At 41.6% G+C, this 22,454-nt stretch overlaps 2 protein-coding genes across 3 annotated transcripts; one reads left to right on the top strand and one right to left on the bottom strand.

The window, feature by feature from the left end:
• Positions 1 to 28: 28 nt before the first annotated feature.
• Positions 29 to 22,313, bottom strand: LOC135348163 (mucin-16-like). 2 transcript variants are annotated; one of them, XM_064546344.1, is made up of 34 exons: positions 22,061 to 22,313; positions 20,948 to 20,998; positions 20,205 to 20,531; positions 18,829 to 19,497; positions 18,477 to 18,598; positions 18,094 to 18,175; positions 17,892 to 18,009; positions 17,164 to 17,356; positions 16,621 to 16,711; positions 16,442 to 16,537; positions 16,271 to 16,369; positions 15,506 to 15,644; positions 15,353 to 15,402; positions 15,176 to 15,283; positions 14,221 to 14,427; positions 14,059 to 14,163; positions 13,108 to 13,234; positions 10,204 to 10,323; positions 10,080 to 10,151; positions 9,807 to 10,023; positions 9,481 to 9,676; positions 9,006 to 9,107; positions 8,020 to 8,522; positions 7,284 to 7,475; positions 6,857 to 7,019; positions 6,224 to 6,469; positions 5,761 to 5,940; positions 4,925 to 5,061; positions 2,606 to 4,796; positions 2,055 to 2,130; positions 1,787 to 1,884; positions 1,592 to 1,698; positions 1,274 to 1,427; positions 29 to 1,217 (listed from the first exon to the last, which is right to left on the bottom strand). In XM_064546344.1, the coding sequence occupies exons 5-34, from the start codon at positions 18,566 to 18,568 to the stop codon at positions 195 to 197; spliced, it is 7,284 nt and encodes a 2,427-aa protein (XP_064402414.1). In that variant the 5' UTR covers positions 18,569 to 18,598; positions 18,829 to 19,497; positions 20,205 to 20,531; positions 20,948 to 20,998; positions 22,061 to 22,313; the 3' UTR covers positions 29 to 194. The 2 variants fall into 2 exon arrangements, with proteins under 2 accessions (XP_064402414.1, XP_064402415.1); XM_064546345.1 differs by having other exon boundaries at positions 5,761 to 5,922.
• On the top strand, positions 10,913 to 12,238 carry LOC135348197 (uncharacterized). The gene is made up of 2 exons (XM_064546406.1): positions 10,913 to 11,820; positions 11,910 to 12,238. The coding sequence occupies exons 1-2, from the start codon at positions 11,104 to 11,106 to the stop codon at positions 12,129 to 12,131; spliced, it is 939 nt and encodes a 312-aa protein (XP_064402476.1). The 5' UTR covers positions 10,913 to 11,103; the 3' UTR covers positions 12,132 to 12,238.
• Positions 22,314 to 22,454: the final 141 nt, after the last annotated feature.

The following is a 22,454-nucleotide window of genomic DNA, read 5'->3' as shown; positions in this document are numbered from 1 at the left end:
ACTTCACTCGATTATAATAAGTATATAATTATAATTATAATTACTGTTAATCAAGTTCTAATACAAACATTGAACAAGATGAAGTACGTTGTCTATATTGTATAAATTGTGCACAAATAAAAAGTATAATCATACATAATTATATACAAGGAACGGGCGATGGTAACTAGGGGCAACGTACACAATCATTTGCACTAAGTTTTGTGCGTAAAAAGTGTTTTAGAAAATCGATTCGATTTCTTGAAGAAAAATTGTATTTTCTCGCGGCTCAGATTATGACAATTGTTTGCTCCTCTTGACAGTAGTTCTCCAAGCAGCGTCCAATCAGATTCACTCATTGCAGCTACATCCTTTATCGGCTCTTTGTATTCAACAACAGAATCGCTCGTTTCCGTTGACAATTGATCCTCAATTAAAATACTAGATTGTTTGGTTTTAGAGGTGTCCGCTGATGATTGCGCCTCTTGAATAGATTGGTTGCTGGTATCCATGGGAACCTGTGGGGAGGCGTGTTGCTGCTGCTCAGTGGAGGTGTGGTCAGCTTCGGAGAACAATTCTTGGCTAACTGGAGCCACATCTGCTCTACAATAAGTGTGATCAATTGATCCCATACGAAGTTTGTCTCTATTTACAGGTTCTACGATAGATCCGCTGCCCATGTCATGTAATCCACTGCCCGTGTCATGTGATCCACTGCCTGTGTCATGTGACACGCTTTCCATGTCATGTGATTCACTGCCTGTGTCATGTGACCCTCTATTGCTTGTATTGGTAGTAGCGGAAGGTTGGGAGCAGTATAAATGATCGTGTAATATCGAAGACTGTAAAGAAGCTGTTTCTGTAGCGGCATTAAGTTCAGTGGATGTTTGATCATGTTCGGTAACTTTCATTAATGGCATGTTATTAGCTGCCTGTTCAACGGATGGTAGAAGGTCAGGGGTCATATCCAAGTCTTCGCTGGGTGGGTGTGGCTTGTCGTCTCCCATGGCAACCAGCTCGCTATCGGGTGTGGATAGGTTGAAGGTTGGTTCAGGAGTATTCGGAATAATATTCTCGGGATCTTCAAAAACATTTTTAGAGTTCAATACATCAGTAGTTTCCTTAGAGGTCGCCAAGGGGTCAGAGTTTGTCTCAGGTTCAGTAGTCGTCTTGGCAACCTTTGTGGGAGGAAGTATTGTTGAGTCAGCATCGGAAGTCGATGACTTGCGCTTTGACCCCTGCACATAGAGAGAGAAAACATGATTAAAATAATGACAATTATAATTATTTATACCAGATTTTGCTCAAACGATCGTAGGGCGTTCCGGAGGTTGATGACCTTTGGACTCTTGATTGGTAGTGTCTGTGCCTGCTGCTCCGTGAGAGATGAGATGTTGCCAACAGTTGTGATGTTCCGAGCACGTACCAGCTGCACCAGACCGTGTGTGCTGTGTGGGTGTGTGAGGTGTGAGGTGTTTGAGGTGTGAGGTGTGTGAGGTGTGAGGGGACGAGTAGTAAACACTGCTTAGTACTAAATTTCATTTTTCAGTTTTAAGAAAAATTGGCCTGGGACCGAGGCTAACTCAGTATATTTACTGACAAGACAACGTACGACTTGCTGGCTGACAGGGAGGGTAATATCTGCTCGATGGGGGAGGGGCACTCGGTCAGTGACGGGTATACCAGATCACATGACCCAAGGGACGGAGTCACAGGAGGCTGCAAAGAATGACACGAGTGAAAAAAGTAGAAATTGTACCGTACGATTTTAGTACAATAAAAAACATGCATCCATTGATGTGCTTACTTTAGGTACAGTGATCATTTTGTTGTGTGGCGGTGTGAGTAGCGTTAGCAGTGTTCGTCTAGAGGAGAATACAGCCTGGGGCGCTCGAGCTGCACGAGCTGTGTGTGTGGAGTGGGTGGGTAAGGTGTGTGTGTGTGTGTAGGGGTGATCAAATTGTGCAAAGGAATGGATAATAATTCGTGACTAAAGTGTACACAGGAGTTCATACACTCCTGGTGTACACTAAATGACCCCACACATGACCTATGACCCTACTGATCACACCCACCATGGCTCGGAGTCTTGACCTCTTTGCTGGCTGGAACGTGAACTGTTGTCCCTCCAAACTGGACACGCCTCTCACTCTGTAGCGACCAATCAGATCAATGCAAATCTACGTGTAAAAAAACTAAAACAATATCACAAATGCTATATCAAACAAAGACAGCCATCAAAAGTGAGTTAGCTAGCTACAGTACAAATGGAGTTCCTTGCTCGTCATGGCCACCATTGAAGAAGGCCAACTACAATTACAGTATAAGAATGCACACCAGATGCAATCTCAGACAGTCTAAAAACAGACTTAGAGCTACAGAGCTCGTCATACACAATCTGAACACTCATTTACAGTCTCTCAAAGATAACTGTCAAAACGGCTGAAAAAACAACTGCAAGGCCTTTGGTTTTGTTAATTAAATGGATGGATTTTGAACAATCACCGAACTTGTATCTAAACACATCATTGGAAGGGAGCTATCAATCAGTTTTGAAATTGGACAATCTGAACACAATTCTCAAAGATAGCTACCAAAACGGCTGATTATAGACCACACCCCTCACCTTGGCTGTGGAGGGCGTATCAAACTGACTGATGTGTTTCAGTATTCCAGCCGGATCTGAGGACCGTCGATGAGTGGGTGTGGCTTCAACTTCACTTTGATGAATGGGTGTGGCAACAACTATCCGTTGATGAATGGGCGTGGCAACAACAGTCCGTTGATGAGTGGGCGTGGCTACAACAGTCCGCTGATGAGTGGGCGTGGCTAACAGTTTATCCTTTACCACTTGTAAAGGATCCTCTAAGTCCTCACACTCGTCCTTTCTGACCTCCTTTTGCGTCTTCTCGTCATTTGTTGCCTCAGTACTAGTGTCCTCAGCCGTTCTTTTGTCATCATTTGTAGCCTCCAATTCATCATTCTGCACTTGCATCTTTTCAACGTTCGTTTCCTCCAACTTTTCTTCGTTATTTTCTACCTCCATTTGCGTATCCTCAACTGTAGTCATGTCGTCATTGTCGACCTCCACTCCATTACCATCGTTGCTAGGAGGGTCACTAGGGGGAGGTGCCACTTTGTCCCTGTCATCAGTAATTTTCTTCTTTGAAGCCTCTAATTTCTGCTGCTCGTTACCACCGATAGCAACGGCAGTGTTTTCTGCCAAAACTTTCTCGGTACTGTTCTTGATATTAGGTTCAGAGTTCGTTGCCATGTCAACAACACCCGTAACGGCATTGTCTAAATTAGAACCTTTGCTATTATCTGTTTTTACATGCGAAGAATTTAGCAGACATGTCCCAAATATTTGTCTACCAGGGAAATCCCCATCTCCAGGGAAATCCCCCTCTCGTCTCACATTTTTAGACTTGTTCAGAGAATCTGATTTTGTCTTCTGCACATTTCCAGTACACACAATCTTCCCATCGCTATCTCGACTGTATGTTTGAAATCCAATATCTGTCGGAGCCCCGATTGGTCGTCCTTCTGTGCTGTGTGTGGAGGTGTGGGAGGCTGTGATAGGTGTGGGGGTGTGGGAGGCTGTGACAAGTGTAAGGGTATGGGAGGCTGTGGAGGTGTAAGAGTCTGTGACGGGTGTGGGGATGTAAGTAGGGTGGGCGTTCTTCAATGGGGTCGTATCAATATCAAAGTTTTCGGTAATTTGTTGAGAATTTGATTCCACATTTTCAGGAACTGATTCAGTTTCTTTGATAGCAGTCATCTTGTTAATCTTTACAATATTCAACATAACGACCTCACAGCCTTCCTTCATAGTGTCACTAGATTCGGATGATTTCAAATTTTCTTGCGGCATTTCTTCAATTGGAGACAGTGAAGTAGTTGCGGTACTAGAACCCTCCAAACACTTCGTCCTCATATGCGGAACAACATCTCCTCGTAAATTATGCAATTTTGATAGCGATTTTTCCTGAGGTAATTTCAACATTTTTCCTGCTTGAGTAGTTAACATCACGGCAGCGGCTTCGGAGGGGTGGGGTTTGGAAACCTGTTTTCTACGGGTTCTCAAGCTAAGAGATTTTATGCCACTTCCACTTTCGCTAACTTTTTCCGAGGGATTTACGATTGTAGTGGCCGTAGATACGGGTGTAGTGGCCGTAGATACGGGTGTAGTTGACGCAGTTTCCATAGTAACGGGGTTTGTTGTTGGTTCAATTACCACGGTAACGGGGCTTGTTATTATTGGTATAGTTGCCATAATACCATGCATTGTTGCTGCAGTAGTTGCCCTAGTAACGGATTTGGCTGTTGCCGTAGATGCCATAGTAACGGGGTTCGTTGTTGGTTCAATTACCACGGTAACGGGGCTTGTTGTTATTGGTCTAGTTGCCATAATACCATGCATTGTTGCTGCAGTAGTTGCCCTAGTAACGGATTTGGCTGTTGCCGTAGATGCCATAGTAATAGACTTGGTTGTTGCCGTAGTAACATGCTTGATTGCCGTAGATACAGGTTCAGTAGCAGAAGGCAATTCTGTAGTGACTGAAGGGTTAATGATGGTGGCAGCACTGCCGGGGGTAGTGACTGAAGTATTAATGATGGTGGCACTGACGGGGGTAGTGACTGAAGGGTTAATGATGGCGGCACTGACGGGGGTAGTGACTGAAGGGTTAATGATGGCGGCACTGACAAGGTTAACTCGAGTATTTGGGACCATACTGATAACGACTTCTGAGTCAGCACATTTCTCAAGATTGGTAGGAGGTGACATGTGTGTTATAATAACATCATCATCGTCCCTATGGAGATAAAGGAATGATCTAATTAACAGAATTACCAATAATTATGACATCATATTCAGAGATACGTAAAGGGGTGATCTAATTAACAGAATTGGGAAATATCCAATCCACCCACCCCCACTTACATATTCTGTGTCTGTGTCTCGGATAAGGGCAAGTCCTGAGAGTGATCTAGAGCATGCTTCTCTCTCAGTCTCTCCTTCTGCCGCTGTGTAAGGAGGCGTGGTCTCTTGGTGGGCGGGGCTATGGGGACATACTGCTCCTATGTGTATGGAGGGGGTGGGGTCAGTACTCTAGTACTAGAAATAATTAATGCAAACATAAACTTACTGCCAATTTTAAGGCTACAAAAACGTGCGATACAAACAAACACCGTCAGGATTAAAATTAAAATTACTAGCATTCTGCATACATTTCTAGCACTCAGGGTGTCATACAGGGGAGGGGGAAAGGGGGGATATCCCCCCCCTAGCTCCAATTTCCCCCCCCTTTCAATTATGACTGAGTGTCCATAGCTGGGTATTGAAATAACAGTTGACCTTTTTTTAGCAACATTTTCTGGTTACTTTTCTCATTTCCCCCCTCTACTTCAAAATCCTGTATGACACCCTGGCACTACATAATAGTTAGACACTGTTTAGGAAGTTTCTACATGATTTAGAAGCCCAAAGGGCTGGTTGTAGTATCCCAAACGCAGTGAGGGTTCTATTAGCCCTGAGGACTTCTAAATCATGTGGAAACTTCCTAAACAGTGTCTAAGCATTTTAGATCATAGCAACCATGAGTATTTAGCCAATCAGATTTGTCTAATCTTTGCTACATGATTTTCTAAGTGAAGTACATGATTTTCTAAGTTGGATAGAACACTTCCTTTAGCCAATCAAATTGCAGTATTTATGGCAAACATGATCTAAGGTATAATAATTATGACCAACGGAAGTCACTTTATTCTATTTCTCACATTATCTCTGCTTAGGGACAATTTCCTTCGTGCTGAAACTTCCTTTGCTCCACCTCTTGTGTCATGTGATCCACCCCTCTTGCCACGTGATCCACCCCTCCTATCACGTGACCCACCCCTCTTGTCACGTGACACAGAGTGAGTCAGAACAGCATCCAAAGCCTGTAATAAAGTAGATATCTGTAAAACCAAGAATATACATCACTTGTCCAAAATACAGAATACCGCATAGCGGGTATAATTATTTTGAGAGTATAATTATATAAACTTGGCGGAAAAATTGTTACAGATTTTAATTTTCGTGGACTAGCAATTTTTTTAGCTGCGGAAGCATGCATGCAATATTAAATTCGTAGACATCATTACAGTTATTGGTGGTACATTTTTAATCAGCGAAAAACGCACAAAAGTTCATACTACTCTCGAAAAAAATTATACCCGCTAGCTATACGATATGTAGCACCTTAGCAACAGGTGAAAATGGGTGTGATTTGAGAGAGGAGTTGGGGGCGTGGCCAGATGTGTGGGCGTGGCGATTCATGAAGCTTCCTCTAACATTCTTCTGAGGTGATGATGTCACTGGGTGAACTATAGGACCTGGGGATACGTCTCCCCTTGGCAACACATTGTCATGGCGACTCGGAGACATGGTTACACTGTGACGTGGTGGTGTGTTGCCAAGGTGACAAAGGAGGTCTTGGGTAGATGCCTGCACAAAGAAGTCGAAAATGGATAAATTGGACTCTTGAAAGAAATCGCTGATCAAAGCACACTATACAAAATAATTTTTTTGGAAATTGGACGCTCGCAACACAAGTTATGGCCTCTCAAACATAGCTACGAAAACAGGCCTGATTTGGAAAAAGCGCCCACTTATAGCCCACGCTTTTTTTCAGTAAATGGACAATTTGGGCACGAAATAAATTACTGATCTAAGCACACCATATTGTCAACCTATCAAAGTGCTACTAAATACCTTTAGAATTGGACGTTTGCAACACAAGTAATGGACAGTTCAAATTAGCTACGAAAACAGGTCTGATTTAGAAGTCTTTTTTAGACCATTTAATTTGTTATTATAATCAGACACACTTACCGCCGTTACATTGGGGGCAGTTGCCATGGCAATCCCGGGTAGTTTGAGCCTCATGTGATTATCCGAGCGAATATACGTCTGAAAATAATCTTTGAGTTTTGGAGGATATACGAGGGCTGTTGAGTGGGCGTCAAATGTGAGCTTCCAGAATGTGAGTGTGGTGCTGTGTGTGTGGGTGGGTGTGAAGTGTGTGTGTGTGTGTGTGTGTGTGTGTGTGTGTGTGTGTGTGTGAGGGGTGGGTCTGGGTCATAGCCTCTAAAACTACTGTACACCATTAAATAATGTACAAAACGTATCTTATATTTCCCTTGTGGGTGGAGGTGTGTGAGGTGTGTGTGTGTGTGTGTGTGTGTGTGTGTGTGTGTGTGTGTGTGTGTGGGTGTGTGTGGGTGTGTGTGTGTGTGTGTGTGTGTGTGTGTGTGCTCACTCTATGATGTTGGGCAGCTCTGATGACAAGGCAGACACTAACAGTGGGGAGACCATAGCCAACAGACTGGTGTCATACTGACCAGTGTAGCGGGTCTGGAATACTGTGAGGATGGTCTTCCATGTGATAGTCACGTATCCTAGCAACTCGTTCTGTTGCTTCTGATGAGTTTTGGTCTGTGCCACCCTGTCCCTGTGTGTGTGTGTGTGTGTGTGTGTGTGTGTGGGTGGGGGGAGGGTTAAAATTACTGATTTAAATACAGTATAGCAAGTTATTTTTCGTATTGTAGAGCATCATAAAAATTAAAACTGCAAAATTATTCTGAGAATACGAAATAGTAGTTCATACGAACAATAATTTACACAACAAAAATTACCCGCTATAAATCTTATTAGATCATGTTTACCATAAATACTGCAATCTGATTGGCTAAAGGAAGTGTTCTATCCAACTTAGAAAATCACGTACTTACTGAAAATCACGTAGCAAAATCTGATTGGCTAAATACTCATGGTTGCTATGATCTAAAATGCTTAGACACTGTTTAGGAAGTTTCTACATGATTTAGAAGTCCTCAGGGCTAGTAGAACCCTCACTACGTTCGGGATACTACAACCAGCCCTTTGGGCTTCTAAATCATGTAGAAACTTCCTAAACACTATTATTTAGACAACTTTAACGATAAATTATCGTGTGTTTTCAATATTACATCTTAATATGTTATTAGATATCTCACAATTTAAATGCCGTCTCCATACACACAGTGAGTGGCTGTGCCAGCGACTCTGTTACCATGGCGATCATCTCTTCAGTGGTCGCCTGCTGATACAACATCGAAACCGTCGCCATAACAACAGCGGGAGAAGTAAGCTGACTTAGTGACAATGCCGAGTCTCCCAGGGTTACCAATTGCCAACTCAGCAAGCTCAGAATCGTTAAGATGCAACCTGACCTTTGACCTTTGTTAGCGGCAGTATGAAGAGCACTCCAGCTCAACCTTTCTACAATGTGATGGATGGCCGTTGCCACAGCGTTTTGAAAACGATCAAATTTTATCTGAAAGCTTCTAACTTCGTCTTTACTGCTTTTATTAGCCTTTACGTGAACGCTATAAGCAGTATATAACTCCTTAGCAACCAGCTGCGTACAATAGTTGGGGTCCTTGACAACCAGGGAGGCGTGTCGAGACGAAATATCGAAAGTTTCCTTCCATAATTGGATAACATTTGCCACCGAATCCTGAGGCAACAAAGATGTGCACAATAACAACTAACACCCGTTGATACCGTATAGCGGGTATATTTCGAGGGTATAAATTTTCGCGGATGTGCCTTTAGAAAGGTTTTCGCAGATTTAATTTTCGTGGAATAGCGGTTCATGCCTAATCCGCGAAAACCACGAACATTTATACCCTCGAAATATACCCTCTATATGGTACGTGTATATTCTACTCTTGACTGTATCTGCACTAGCTGTATTACTGTACACATAATTATTTTGTGAGTATCTAACTGCAAAGTTTGTGAGCGCTAATGGCTTTGCAAAAATAAGATAGCAAAGAACTATACTGGTACTTGTATGATATCATCATCCTTGCGATTGCAAAACCTAGATACCATCCAAAGTGTCAATTTTCGGGCTCATTAAAAAAACTTAAATACGGCAACTTATATAAAAGTACGAACATGTACATTGTATGATATACAGTAATTACGTCCGAACCTTGTTGCCATTAGGAATGAGGTATAGGAATGGAAACTTGAGAATGATACCCACTAAAGAAATGTCAGGTTCCAATGTAGTACCAAGGTTGATGATACTCGTCTGTGTGTGGAAGAGAAAATATTAAAATACACCATTTAGCGCTTAATTTTCGAGGTGCTTAATTTTTTCTGTTTTTGAGAGTTAGCAATCAGATCCACGAAAATTAGGTCCACAAAATACTAGCTAACGAAAGACACAACGTCATTTGACTAAAATAATGGCATTTCAAATGGTTTTTATAAGCACTTTCATCATCATGAAAATTAAGTGCCTTCACGCTATAGTATTCAGAATGAAATAGAAGAGAATTTTTATGGACAGATTTTACACATTTCAAGGTCTTTTCTACACGTAACATAATCACAATACAAAAATAGTTGAACGATTTTTAAATCATTAATTAATTATTTTATCAGACAATCATAGCCATTACCTCATTTACGACGTTGCAGAAAGACTTTGTGGTGAGAAGCCACATGAATGAGAGGTGTTCCTCAGAGGCCCCGCCCACTTTAGCACACTCGTCAAGTTTACGTATGATATGATCGAGGTTTCTCAAGGGGTCAGAGGTCGCGAATAGCGTAGTGGCTACAGTGAGCAACTTGCGGTACGTGTTTGAGAACCAGTCGCTATAGCAACAAAAAGAAATAATATTCAACATAAAAAATTAATGAACAATTTGGCAAGCTACTTCGGGAGGTCATAACTTCACTAAAAAGCGATTAATATCAAAACTAAGAGATGCACTCTGTAGCTAACCTGAGTTGCTCCGTCTTGCAGTTGCCTAGCAACACCCCTAGCAACCGTCTCCACCCACCACACGTACTCGACAACTGGGCCGGTACGCTGCATAACTGTCGCAATATGTCATATCTCATCTGTTTACATATCACGCTGTCAAGGCAACCAGATTCAACCAATCGAATGAGGACGTCAAATATGAGATAGGCTCTGTTTGAGTCGTCTTGAGGAGGAGCTGTGTGTGTGTGTGGGGTGTCATGTGATGCCATGTGATGTCATATGATGTCATACCTTGCTCTGAGTCAATGCAGCACACCAATACAGACACTAAGTGATGAACAGCCGTCTCTAATAGCAACGCACCTAACACGGAAAACAAATAAAAATTAATAAAAAAACTTTTTTTTTGGATTACCATCATCGGCTGTTGTGAAGATTTGTTTGTGAGAGAGGAGGCAATCAAGAAATAAAGTGAAGAATTCGGCTGTTTCCATGGGGACCAGGAACTTGGGGTAGACTGTGTAGCGATCTATGTCTGTGTGTGTGTGGTGTGGGTGTGTGTGGGTGTGTGTGGGGGGAGTGAGAGTGTGTGTGTGTGTGTGTGTGTGGGGGGGGGGAGTGAGAGTGTGTGTGTGTGTGTGGGGGGAGTGAGAGTGTGTGTGTGTGTGTGTGGGGGGGAGTGAGAGTGTGTGTGTGTGTGGGGGGGGGAGTGTGTGTGTGTGTGGGGGGAGTGTGTGTGTGTGTGGGGGGAGTGAGAGTGTGTGTGGGGGGGAGTGAGTGTGTGTGTGTGTGTGTGGGGGGGGGGAGTGAGAGTGTGTGTGTGTGTGGGGGGGGGGAGTGAGAGTGTGTGTGTGTGTGTGTGTGTGTGTGTGTGTGGGGAGTGAGAGTGTGTGTGTGTGTGTGTGGGGGGCTTTCTTTTTCACAAACAAGCTATGTATAATACATGTACATAAGAGTGCTAATCGTGGAATGTGCTATCACCACAAGTCAATACATTTGACTAATCGGTCCATATAAATTATCAATCTTCTGTCCATAATTCCCTCCAGAGCAGACATAACGGAGCTAGGGCAGGCACATTCCAATACAGTATCACATGACACACACACATTCAGATAAGCCAGGCTGCATTATACGCACGTTAACAAGCACGAATGCATAATAAAGTGTAAGGGAACATTTATATCAGCTCAAGCTAGTCACTCTGTGCAATAGCTAATCAAGAGATAGCATTAAAAGAACTTCATATACAACCAAAGCTAGAGACACTCAAGGCAGTCTAACTGTATCCAGTCACTTGCAACAATCAGCAGCTATGGATAACAGCCAGACCTATAACTGTATGAACCCTGCCTTCAATGGCTACCCTCCGCAGCTATCCCAGGAACAAAACCTTGTCCTGCAAAATACAACCATCTACGAAGATATTAGATCACCAACGTCGATTCCAAGCAGCGATAATGCAACTTTGAAGAACTTTCAAGCTTGGCCATCGCAGAAGATCATCATCACTGGCATCAACAAGAAAACGAAGTGTTGTATAGCCACCCCGATATGTCTTGCTTTACTGCTATGTCTATTGCTAGCTGGCACGGCTGCATTAGCCGTAATAACATATCTAGAAGTCCGCTTATTGAAAATGGAGGCCAATAATATGCCAGTAATCATCGGCAATGAAGATCTAATGATGACCGTTCAAAATTTGGAACAACAGCTGATTGAAATGAACGAGACTTATCACACAAAAATCTTTGAGTTGGAAACAAATTTTAACGATAAAATTGACAATATTCAAATATACAATCTGAGTTCTAACGTAATAGCGGAGATTGTTGTCTTGGTAACAGAGCTGAACACGACGCAAGGCAGGCTTTGGTATTCACTGGCTAATCTGACTGCTCGAGCGGACACAGAGCTGGATATATACGAGGACTGTAGTCAGGAGACTATCAGCTGCAATCAGAGTGGAGATGGCAACAACACAGACTACACAAGAGAGTGTTACACAGAGCAAGTGGACATTAACACAACCGTGAGTTTATTAGTAATTATGAGGTAAAAGATTCTTTATTTTGTTTGTGCACACTCTCACACATCACACACCCGCCCACACACACACAGGGCCACTACACCACAGACATGCACTGTGAGGTGACTACTACCGCAGCCTCACACTATCTACACTCTGCTACTCTACTCACGGAGGACAATAGAACACGTTGTCAATGCTCTGTTATTAAAGTCAATGCCACCACCGGAAATATCGAAGAGCTACCGTCAACTTTGGACCTAGATTGTACCCTGCTTATAACAAGATGTCCGCTGCTACTATACCTCCCCTGAGGCACAACACAAGCAGAGCCTGGAAAATAAACTAAAGAGAAACATGCCTAACATTAATTTTTTTGTTCAATTTTGTAATTCTTGTATAATTTATTGTATTACTAGAATGTTTTGCGAGCGTTAATCACTTCGTAAAAATAAGAATCGCAAAACTCAAACTAGTACTTGTAAATGACACATGATCCTTGCCAGAACGCAATAGTTAGATCGCAAAGCGTAATAAATTTCTGCTGGTTTGGCTCATTTGAAAAAGTTTTTCACCCGCAAAATATTCTAGTAATACGGTATTTCAACAAAGGTGTGAACATTATACTACATGTACGTGTGAGAGGGAGTGGATTTGCTTAATGAACCAGAAAAGTTGCTGCTCTAAAAAGGGGACAAATAATTAGATTAAACTAAATTTTGAACACTTCAAATACCCCTGGGACATTCCAACACTGAAGACTGTCAAAGGTGTAAACATTATACTACGTGTGAAGAGGGGAGTGGATTTGCTTAATTAATTAGATTTTGAACACTTCAACTACCCCTGGGACATTCCAACACTGAAGACTGTCTGTCTGTCTATTGTGGTGTCGGCCACCCTCTATAATACAGCCAGGTTAATGGGCCCCAAAGTCTCCATAGCATGTGTTTGGACCTGTGTTAGCAGGCCACCCTCTATAATACAGCCAGGTTAATGGGCCCCAAAGTCTCTCCATAGCATGTGTTTGAACCTGTGTTAGCAGGCCACCCTCTATAATACAGCCAGGTTAATGGGCCCTAAAGTCTCTCCATAGCATGTGTTTGAACCTGTGTTAGCAGGCCACCCTCTATAATACAGCCAGGTTAATGGGCCCCAAAGTCTCTCCATAGCATGTGTTTGAACCTGTGTTAGCAGGCCACCCTCTATAATACAGCCAGGTTAATGGGCCCCAAAGTCTCCATAGCATGTGTTTGGACCTGGTTGTTAACGAGTCACATGACATATCACCTGATGTTAGGAGACTCTCGGAGACATCGATCTTGATTCCAATAAACTGGAGGAGGGCGTGGCACCCTGTCATCACCATGGTAACAGTGGGCTCCCCAATATAATGATTCATGTGCTTGGACTGTGCCTGCATTCATTCATAAAGCAAGATAATCACGTTATAATATAATTACTGTATAGCGGGTAATTTTCGTATGAACTACCAAATTAAATATTTCGTATTCTAAATATTCGTACAGCTCAGGATAGTGACGTTGAATCTATTGTGGTAGAATAATTTCGTAGTTTTAATTTTCGTCTGAACACGAAAAATTCCACCATACAGAGATAACCGGCTAGACGATAACACTCATCATAGAGTTTTGGTACTGCATTTGATATTGTTACATTCGCGATTGCTATCTTTACATCACGATCACATCAAAGGCTTTAAGTTTGTTTGCAGCTGACGTGACTAATTGCCAGAGGACATTAATCTCCCTGACAGAGAGGAAATGCTGACAGTAAATAAATACCAGTGAAATATGAGCAGCCATTGATCTGCACGTGCCCAGAGTTTGTTTTTTAAGTGGGTGGCTATTGTCAATCCTCAGTTCTCATTTTAACATACACACATTCGCCTCTTTCATGTAGTAAACTAGCTAGGCCTAGGCAGAGGTGGTTATTGTTGTCTAGAGGTGGTTAGTACCACCCACCACCACCCACTAGTGTAGGCACATCCCATACAGCAAGTAGACAAGTAGGGTAACACGTATCAATCAATCAAGTAATAGCAACCAATCAGATCACACTTTCATGCTCAGTAGAGCGGTGAAAAAATTCAGTCCCTAAGATATACGCCCACACGATATTAAACAGTGATTATAAATAGTTTGTGACTAACAAAGCACGCTCACACACGCCCACACACACCCACACACACTATTCACACACACACTCCTACTGACTTACTTGCATCGAGTGTACAAATTTCAGTAGGTCTCCCATATTATACTTTGACCCCATATCAGAGGATAATGACCCCGTTGACCTTTTAGATACAACCTCTTCTGATAACTATAGTGTGAAAAAGGAGCTGTTAAAAACACAGCATATTTGACCACACCCACATACCTCGGAATTTTCTGCTGACACAGCACTTTTTACAGGCGGCGTTTCTTTGCTAACATTTTCCTTTTCTTTGGGTGCCTCCGTTTCTGTCTCTGACAATGTTTCCTTGGCAACGGTACGAGTGTTGAATGTTTGGAACCGAGACATAAACTTAGTGGTCTCAGTTTTGGGATCGAGACCCAAACACAGAAGCAAGAATGGAACACACACCTGAGAGGTCATGATTATAGTGCCACTAATCATTTTAAATATCAGAAGCCATAATTGTGACAGGCTCTCTCTGGGAAAACAGACCAATTGGCGCAAGCTATAATTTTTGCGATCTATATACCAGATGATAGAGCAAAGAATTGCCTACGCATTGATGTGCTTAGTTTGCACATACCTCGTTCTATGCCTGAGTTATGCGCGTTGGAAACTCAAAGTTGTAAAACAGCAGTAATGAGAAACGCCCACTTAAAGATTGCTAAATTGGGAAAAGTAAGGTAATGGTGGCTGCTTAGACAAAGCGCTTCGGTGGAATGCGTTGGATTCAGAGCATCAGATTTTACAGAGAGGTAGTAGAAAGACTGTAGATAACTATAAGCCAAGAAAAAAATGTATGAGATTATACACTGCAGTCTACTATTGCTCAATACCAATATCTGCTCCAATTGGTCTGTTTTCCCAGAGCCTGTCACAATATGATAAGCTACTTTCGGGAGGTCATAACTTCAATAATTATTGGCAAAAAAAACTGCCAATTTCGACAAAATACCATTGAAAGTACATCACTTTCTCAGGAAACGAACAAGCTATTTTCGGGAGGTGGGAGGTCATAACTTCACTAAAAATCAATCAATATCAAAACTGCATTCTGTAGCTCTAGACAAGGCCTATCACATGACATGCTCAGATTAAAGTTCTGGGAGGAGCAAAAACTGTTTTGGACAAGATTCCATATTGTCTGTACGTGTACCTGTTGAAACAGCTCTTCCTTGTGGTGGCCGAGGTGACCAATCAGATGCCAGTATGCGCTGATGCGTGCATTCTCCACCTGCTCCTGTTTGTTTCTAGCGGCAGAGGTCTGTAGAGGATCATGTGATACATGGAATAAGTCATATGACACATAGAGTGGGTCATGTGATACACTCACCACTAGCGGCATTAGCAACAACTTTAATCTCTTCTGGGAAGTGAACAATTCTGTAAGAGAAAAAGGTAACAAGACCACACCCATATCATCACCTAGATAACAAGACCACACCCATATCATCACCTAGGTAACGAGACCACACCCCCAACTCACCTAGATTGATGGCGTAGTTTGATATGAGGACCATCCACGAGTTGTAGGCTGCCACTTGCACTGGGAGGGAACGATGTTTGAAACCACCCTCCACCACACGGAGGAGATCGTTGAGGAAAGATCCGTGCTTGTGCAGAGACTGGGGCAGGTGGTTGGTACATGTAACTAGTAATACTGTATAGCGCTAATTTTCGAGGCACTTATATTTCGTGGAATGGCCTCTAAAGCATTTTGTTGCACGATGTGTTCGTGGAATGACTGCTTACCGGAAGCCACGCCTTTAAGTCTTTACACGTTATAGCAGATAATTCTAATTAAAGAACAATTTTCGTGTAGGATTGCTAACCCACGAAATCCGCGAAAATTAATCTCCTCGAAAATTTCGCGCTATACGGTAATCTATAAGGTACGTAGCCTTGGGCTGTACCCTGAACTCTATATAAGACTGTAACAAAATTTTAAACAATAACTATATTAAATTTTTTCATAGTGTATTTTCTCAAGAACGAACAATTCGGCAAGCTACTTTCGGGAGGTCATAACTCCACTAAAAAGCAATCAATATCAAAACTAAGAGATGCATTCTGTAGCTCTAGACAAGGCCTGTCACATGATATGCTCAGATCAAAGCTTAAAAAAAAAAATCACCAAAATAGCTAGATTGTGGTGAAGGTATAAAGAGAGCAACTCTATCACATGTATCTATCACATGTACAGTAAGTAAGTTGTATAGGAACAGAATAATTAATTTTATTGTATGCATACCGTTCCAAGAATGTTGATCACATGATTCCATACGCTCAGCACATGACAAGTGGTCTGACCACGCCCACCTAGCTGCGTCAGCATTTTAGAGATGGCATTCTGGAAAAATGCACGAGCACACGAATAATAAATTACGTATAGCCAATCAGATTGCCGTGTTTGAACCCTCGCCTTTTTCAGTTCTTTAGTTAGCCAGCTGATGACGACTTGATTATCCACAAGGTGTGTTGCCATGGAGATTGAAAAGGTCAATGCTTTTGACGAAATCTTTAGGTAATAAAAAGTATAAATTAAACATAAAATATGTAATTAATCTGAGGTATTACTAGTAGTTGATCAGAGGGGCTTACCCTAGGGAGGTCATAAAGAGAGAGAGTGAAGATGGCGGGATACCAGAGATGAGGGGACGAGGTGAACACGTTCTGTCCCTGTTCACTCAGTCTGTGTGTGTGTGGGCGTGGGTGTATGTGCGTGGGCGTGTGTGTGTGTGTGTGTGTGAGGGGTGGATGTACTACAATAAAATTCCCTGCCATGTTTAATCGAAAGCTGCCATAACTTGAATTCTGTGGATCCAATATCAAAAAATGTTATGATTTTCTGAAAGCTTAGAAAGAGACCTTTCAAATTATGTCATCAAAGTTCATATTCAAGAGATAAAAGTAGTTGCCGATTTGGCGATACCATGGATAATAGCCCATGGTCCGAGGCCGAAAAAGGACAAATTAGGGCCCCAACGAAATTTTGGATTAAAACACATCATTTGAAAGGTCTCTTTCTAAGCTTTCAGAAAATCATAAAAATTTTGACATTGGATCAACGGTACTCAAGTTATGGGTGTTGAAACATGTTCAACAACCCTCCCGTAAAACTGTTAGGTATTGAAGTGATGATACCTTATAAGGACGTTTAGTGCCTCAGAGTCGACAGTAGGTGTGACCAACCGTGGTGACATCACTAGCTCGGTTACCACGGAGACAATGCTAGTCACATGATCAGCCAACGACAGCCTCTGATTGGACAATGTCCATAGTGCCCTCGTACACACTGACTTGGAAATGTCTTCATCTTGTATCACACCGCACACACCTGAATAAGGAACAGATATAATCACACTCTCGTGAATAATTATAAACAATTAAAGAATGACAACAATTCGTATGATGACCTCACAAAACGAAATAATTTCCACCATACGAAAATAACCCGCTATACAGAATATTAAAATCTGCTTCTTAATTGCATTCCAATTGTTAATTCTTTCTTTGGTACCTCCAATTTTTTCACTATGGTTGGAGGTACCAAAGAAAGAGTAGACGATCGGTTATAAGTACTCCGAAGCAGATTTTAATTAGACCTTTGACCCTGACCATCCTCCTCTACCCCGCCCCTCTTTTCTCTCACCATTAACTTTAATCATTAATCATAATTATAATTTTTTAAGAGGCCTGTAAAATTTTGTATTGAGAGGCCACAACTTGTGTTGCGAACGTCCGATTTCAAAACAAAAAATGCATTTACTAGCTGTTCTCTTTACCCACACACACACCCACACACACACACCACACATCACACACACACACACACCACACACCACACCACACACCACACACACACCACACACCATTTACGATGACTTGAATCATGTCGGGACTGAAGGTATCACAGAGCTGTGGTATGTAGAGACAGTAGCCGAGCACTTGTAGGGCTGCATGATCACATGACTTGCACCTGATGTCCTCCTGCAGTGTGCCATGTATTTAGTATCATATCCCACAAAACACACACACACCCACACACACACACCTACACACCCACACACGTACCAGTATTTTGGTAATGAGGTCAATCTTTGTGTCGTACAGAGCTTGGTAGAAGTCTTGGCTTATGTTGGGATCTTTCAGATGACTGAAGACAAGGAAATACACTTAATAATAATTATATTGCTGTACACAAGTAGATGGTAATAGTGGGAGGTCCCACTTGGGGCAGACCAACAGTGGCTGTATTATAGAGGGTGGCCTGCTAACACAAGTTCAAACACATGCTATGGAGAGACTTTGGGGCCCATTAACCTGGCTGTATTGTAGGGACACCACAATAGACAAATTTCACTGCATTTCATGTCTAGCAAAGCAACTCATTGTAATTAAGTTAACATGCTGTAGCACTATAATTATACAACCTCAAATAAAGATATTCCAGCTACCTTGTGATGACAGTATAGCTAGCAGCCCTCTTTTGAGAAGTGGCTTTTTTGTCACACAAAACGGTCCATTGCGCTTGAAACAATGACGCCATGGCAACCAACCTATCTCCTCAGTTGAAAACCTGTGGTACATTGCATCAATACATGTGTGTGTGTGTGTGTGTGTGTGTGTGTGTGTGTGTGTGTGCGTGTGTGTGTGTGTGCGTGTACGATAATATATAACAAGCTCAATAAAATACAGTGAATCAACGCACTCGGCTAGGACATTATATATGCCTACAATAATTTAATATGGCCACAATTGACAACAAAAATTAATGTATATATTTATGACTGGATTTTATCAATATACTTTAGATGAGTTCTTCTTTGCCGAGCTGCAGCTTGTCATATGATATACTCTCCAAGGTGTGTAGAAATAGGGGCCGTTTGATTGATCTTTCGACACATGGTCGATTGGTAAAGATCGTCACAGTAACAACAGCTAAAAGATCTCTGCAGCTCAAAAAGGGGTGGACCTGCTTCCATGACAATTATCATAAAAACATTTTTTGTTTTCCAAAATTAAATGCATGATGATAATAATAGCTGGATAATAAAGACTAATGATTGGATGATATGATAATATATATATAATTATAGACTATAATACGTGATGTCGTTTATAATAATAACAGCTATAATACATTTATAGTCAGTTTAAAATGTGACTCTACACAATATACTGCAGTTTGATTGGTCGATCACTGTTGGTCATCAATACATCCATCAGCAGATGACTCGGTCCACTCGCTAACAATGGGAGTATTAGTGCATGGCAACGGTACAACCTCCGACTCTTTGTCGTTCTTTATATTCAACATATTTTGAATATCCTGGTCAGTGGTAGTGAAATGGTAAAAGTTGTCTGTTAATTGTTGCGCTAGTTTCTTGAAAGCGTTGGGACGACAACGCATGTACTTGAGCACTTTGTTGTTATCTAGGAACGCCATGGTCGTTTCAAGGGTATCGGCAGTGTTATCTGTGTGTGTGTGTGTGTGTGTGTGTGTGTGTGTGTGTGTGTGTGTGTGTGTGTGTGTGTGTGTGTGTGTGTGTGTGTGTGTGTGTGTGGCAGTTATAAGCATGCTGCATGACAAGATGCGTGTGTATACTGAGGGATAGAAGTACACACTGAGCTAGCGGCTATAGGTGGGGGGCTCAGGACAGCTGTGAAACAGATTGCATGCATTCACTGCCGGCGGGCATGCCTTTGAGTCTACGAAGGTGTTAATTCAATAAAAGCCCTCCACACACACCCTTTGATATATGGGGATGGATGCATGTACAACACGTACATAATTACGAACATGATCTACTGAAATTTAATTTACTGAAAATGAATTTATGTCACACGGCTCGTTAAGCCAGAACTGCTGCCAATTGATTACCAGTAACAACATGACATTTTAGGAATTAGTTTTAAATTACCAGACAAACTTATGGGCTTTAGTTTGTTCAAGGCCTCAATAATTATAAAAATTGTGTTTGATAAATTAAGTTTTACAGCTAGCTATATGTACATGTCATGTGTAACCAACAGTGCAGAAAACTCCCCCTCCTCTATTTATACTACGTTATACAGTTTATTCTAAAGCCTCAGATTAGCTACTTGACTTTACAAAATTTCACATTGCATGGAGTAGAATCTGCTTTTGACATAATTATAATCTTTATAATTATAGCACTTACTGATACACATGTAACCGAGTACAAACGATGACTGAGGTGCAAACAAGTCCCTGCTACTGTTTGTTGCTATGGATACCAGAACAGAGCGTTTGCTGAAATGAAGATATTCAAATTTATCCCCAATTTCTCCAGTTAATTTCTTGAGCTTAATTTGCAAATAGTCATCGAATTTCAAATGCATGTTCATGATGATAGCAAAAACATTTTTCTGAGTCTCGCACACGATGCGCCAGGTGTTGTTAGGAGATTGACCATTGAAGAGTGCTATCTGAGAGTAAGATCTCTCAATTAAACCATACTTTGTGCCAGTTAATAGTCGACGTCTGCCTGCAAGTATAAACGGAGGGAGGAGGGTAAATACGTGCGAACTGTATTTCTAGAATGTTTGCCGAGCATCAAACGTAATTATTCAATTCGCAACAATAAACTTGTAAACTATATAGTACTGATATGACACACGATCCTTGCCAGAACGCAATAAGCCTCACGAAAGATCGATCAAGGTTTTTCACCAGCAAAATATTTTAGTAATTAAAACGGTACATTTAATATACAGTTGAGTAATTTGGGTAACAACATTCTTAGAATAGTGGCATCTGTAAAATTGGGATAGAATTTGAAATTTGAAGATATTTGAAAGTGCGAAAATTTAGTTTCCCATCATCAAAACACATACCAGAAATTGTTTAGTGATTATGACTTTGAACGTAATTATTTATACCACGTCAGTAATAAGTTCCTACCTATAATTGGAACTTTACAGGCAACGTCCATCTCTGTATAATCGTTGTTGCCTGTAGGGACGAATAAATGCATGCTAGAAATTAAATAGACCCTGAATTTAAATATTCAAAATTACTATTTATGGCTATAATCCTGTCGGGTATATGCTGTATACACATACCATAAATTATAGCATTTTTATGTTTAATTGCTAATTAAATATACATATACCCGGTAATAATTAATTAAGGAAGTACTTTTACGTCAAACGGGAATATGATATGCCGTTTCCTTAGATACTAGAATGTTGTAGTGGCTAGGGTACGATTGCCTCCATATGCATGTACGTATTCAGACACAGTTGCTATAGCTACGCATGCACTCCCCCACTCTCATTTTTTCAAGGCTAACCAAATATATACCCGTTATATGCAGAGTCACAACAGCACTAGCCTTGCATGGCATGCATGTCAATGTATATAGAGCCTCCTTCACAGGCCAGCCTGGGATTGAGACTAGTCAATGTACAGTACAGGAAATGTGTATAGAGACTCCTTCACAGGCCAGCCTGGGATTGAGACTAGTAAATGTACAGTACAGGAAATGTGTATAGAGACTCCTTCACAGGCCAGCCTGGGATTGAGACTAGTCAATGTACAGTACAGGAAATGTGTATAGAGACTCCTTCACAGGCCAGCCTGGGATCGAGACTAGTAAATGTACAGTAAGGTTATAATAACCACAATAGATTCCCTTGAAGTATGTACCAACACATGCATTATGCAGGTGCAGCAATGCATGCATCCACTAGACCACTTCACTATCCCAAAATGTATATAATTTAATAAACATCGCTACGTAATAGACACTGGACTTTGTATACGTAGCAAGAATGCCAATGCACGTGCCATTGCAATGAAGAACACATGCAAAATTACCGGTAGCAGGAGTGCATGAACCCGTAGTTATATGTAACTACAAGTTATTATTATTTATTAGCTAATTGAGAAACAGGGGAAGTACCATGCAGCTTGCAACAGATCTCCATCTACATACATTCATGCAGAGCACAAGTAACATGCACTGTGCATGCATGTAACATGCAGACATTGCAGACTAGAATTAGCACTTACCTTGTTTACAACTGTCAGTAGTACTGGTATCCTCAGGCTCAGTATTTTGCACTTCTACTGCAGATGCCAGTCCTATGGCAACAGCAGCTAGAGCCAGCAGGCACAGACACAGTGAGGGTTTGCAGAAATCCATCAGTTGCATATTTTGAATGAGGTTGTTTTATATGAAGTGGCTGAGAGACAATCTGTTACATGAAATTGTGAAATGGCTCATGGCTTTATAGTATGAATGGTTATGTAACAGGTGCAAACCAGAACGCCAAAAATGTCTTCATTTATTTAGGCGCTAAATTGACGACATAGTTGGAATCTTGTTTGTGGTAAGGTGCATACCACCGGCGTGCTTTGTTGGTTGTAATTTGATTAGTGTAACGTGATCCGATGGCAATGTACA

This window comes from Halichondria panicea, chromosome 14, assembly GCF_963675165.1.
Source record: "Halichondria panicea chromosome 14, odHalPani1.1, whole genome shotgun sequence".
In the NCBI taxonomy this organism is placed as follows: domain Eukaryota; kingdom Metazoa; phylum Porifera; class Demospongiae; order Suberitida; family Halichondriidae; genus Halichondria; species Halichondria panicea.
This window is presented reverse-complemented; position numbering and strand designations above follow the sequence as displayed.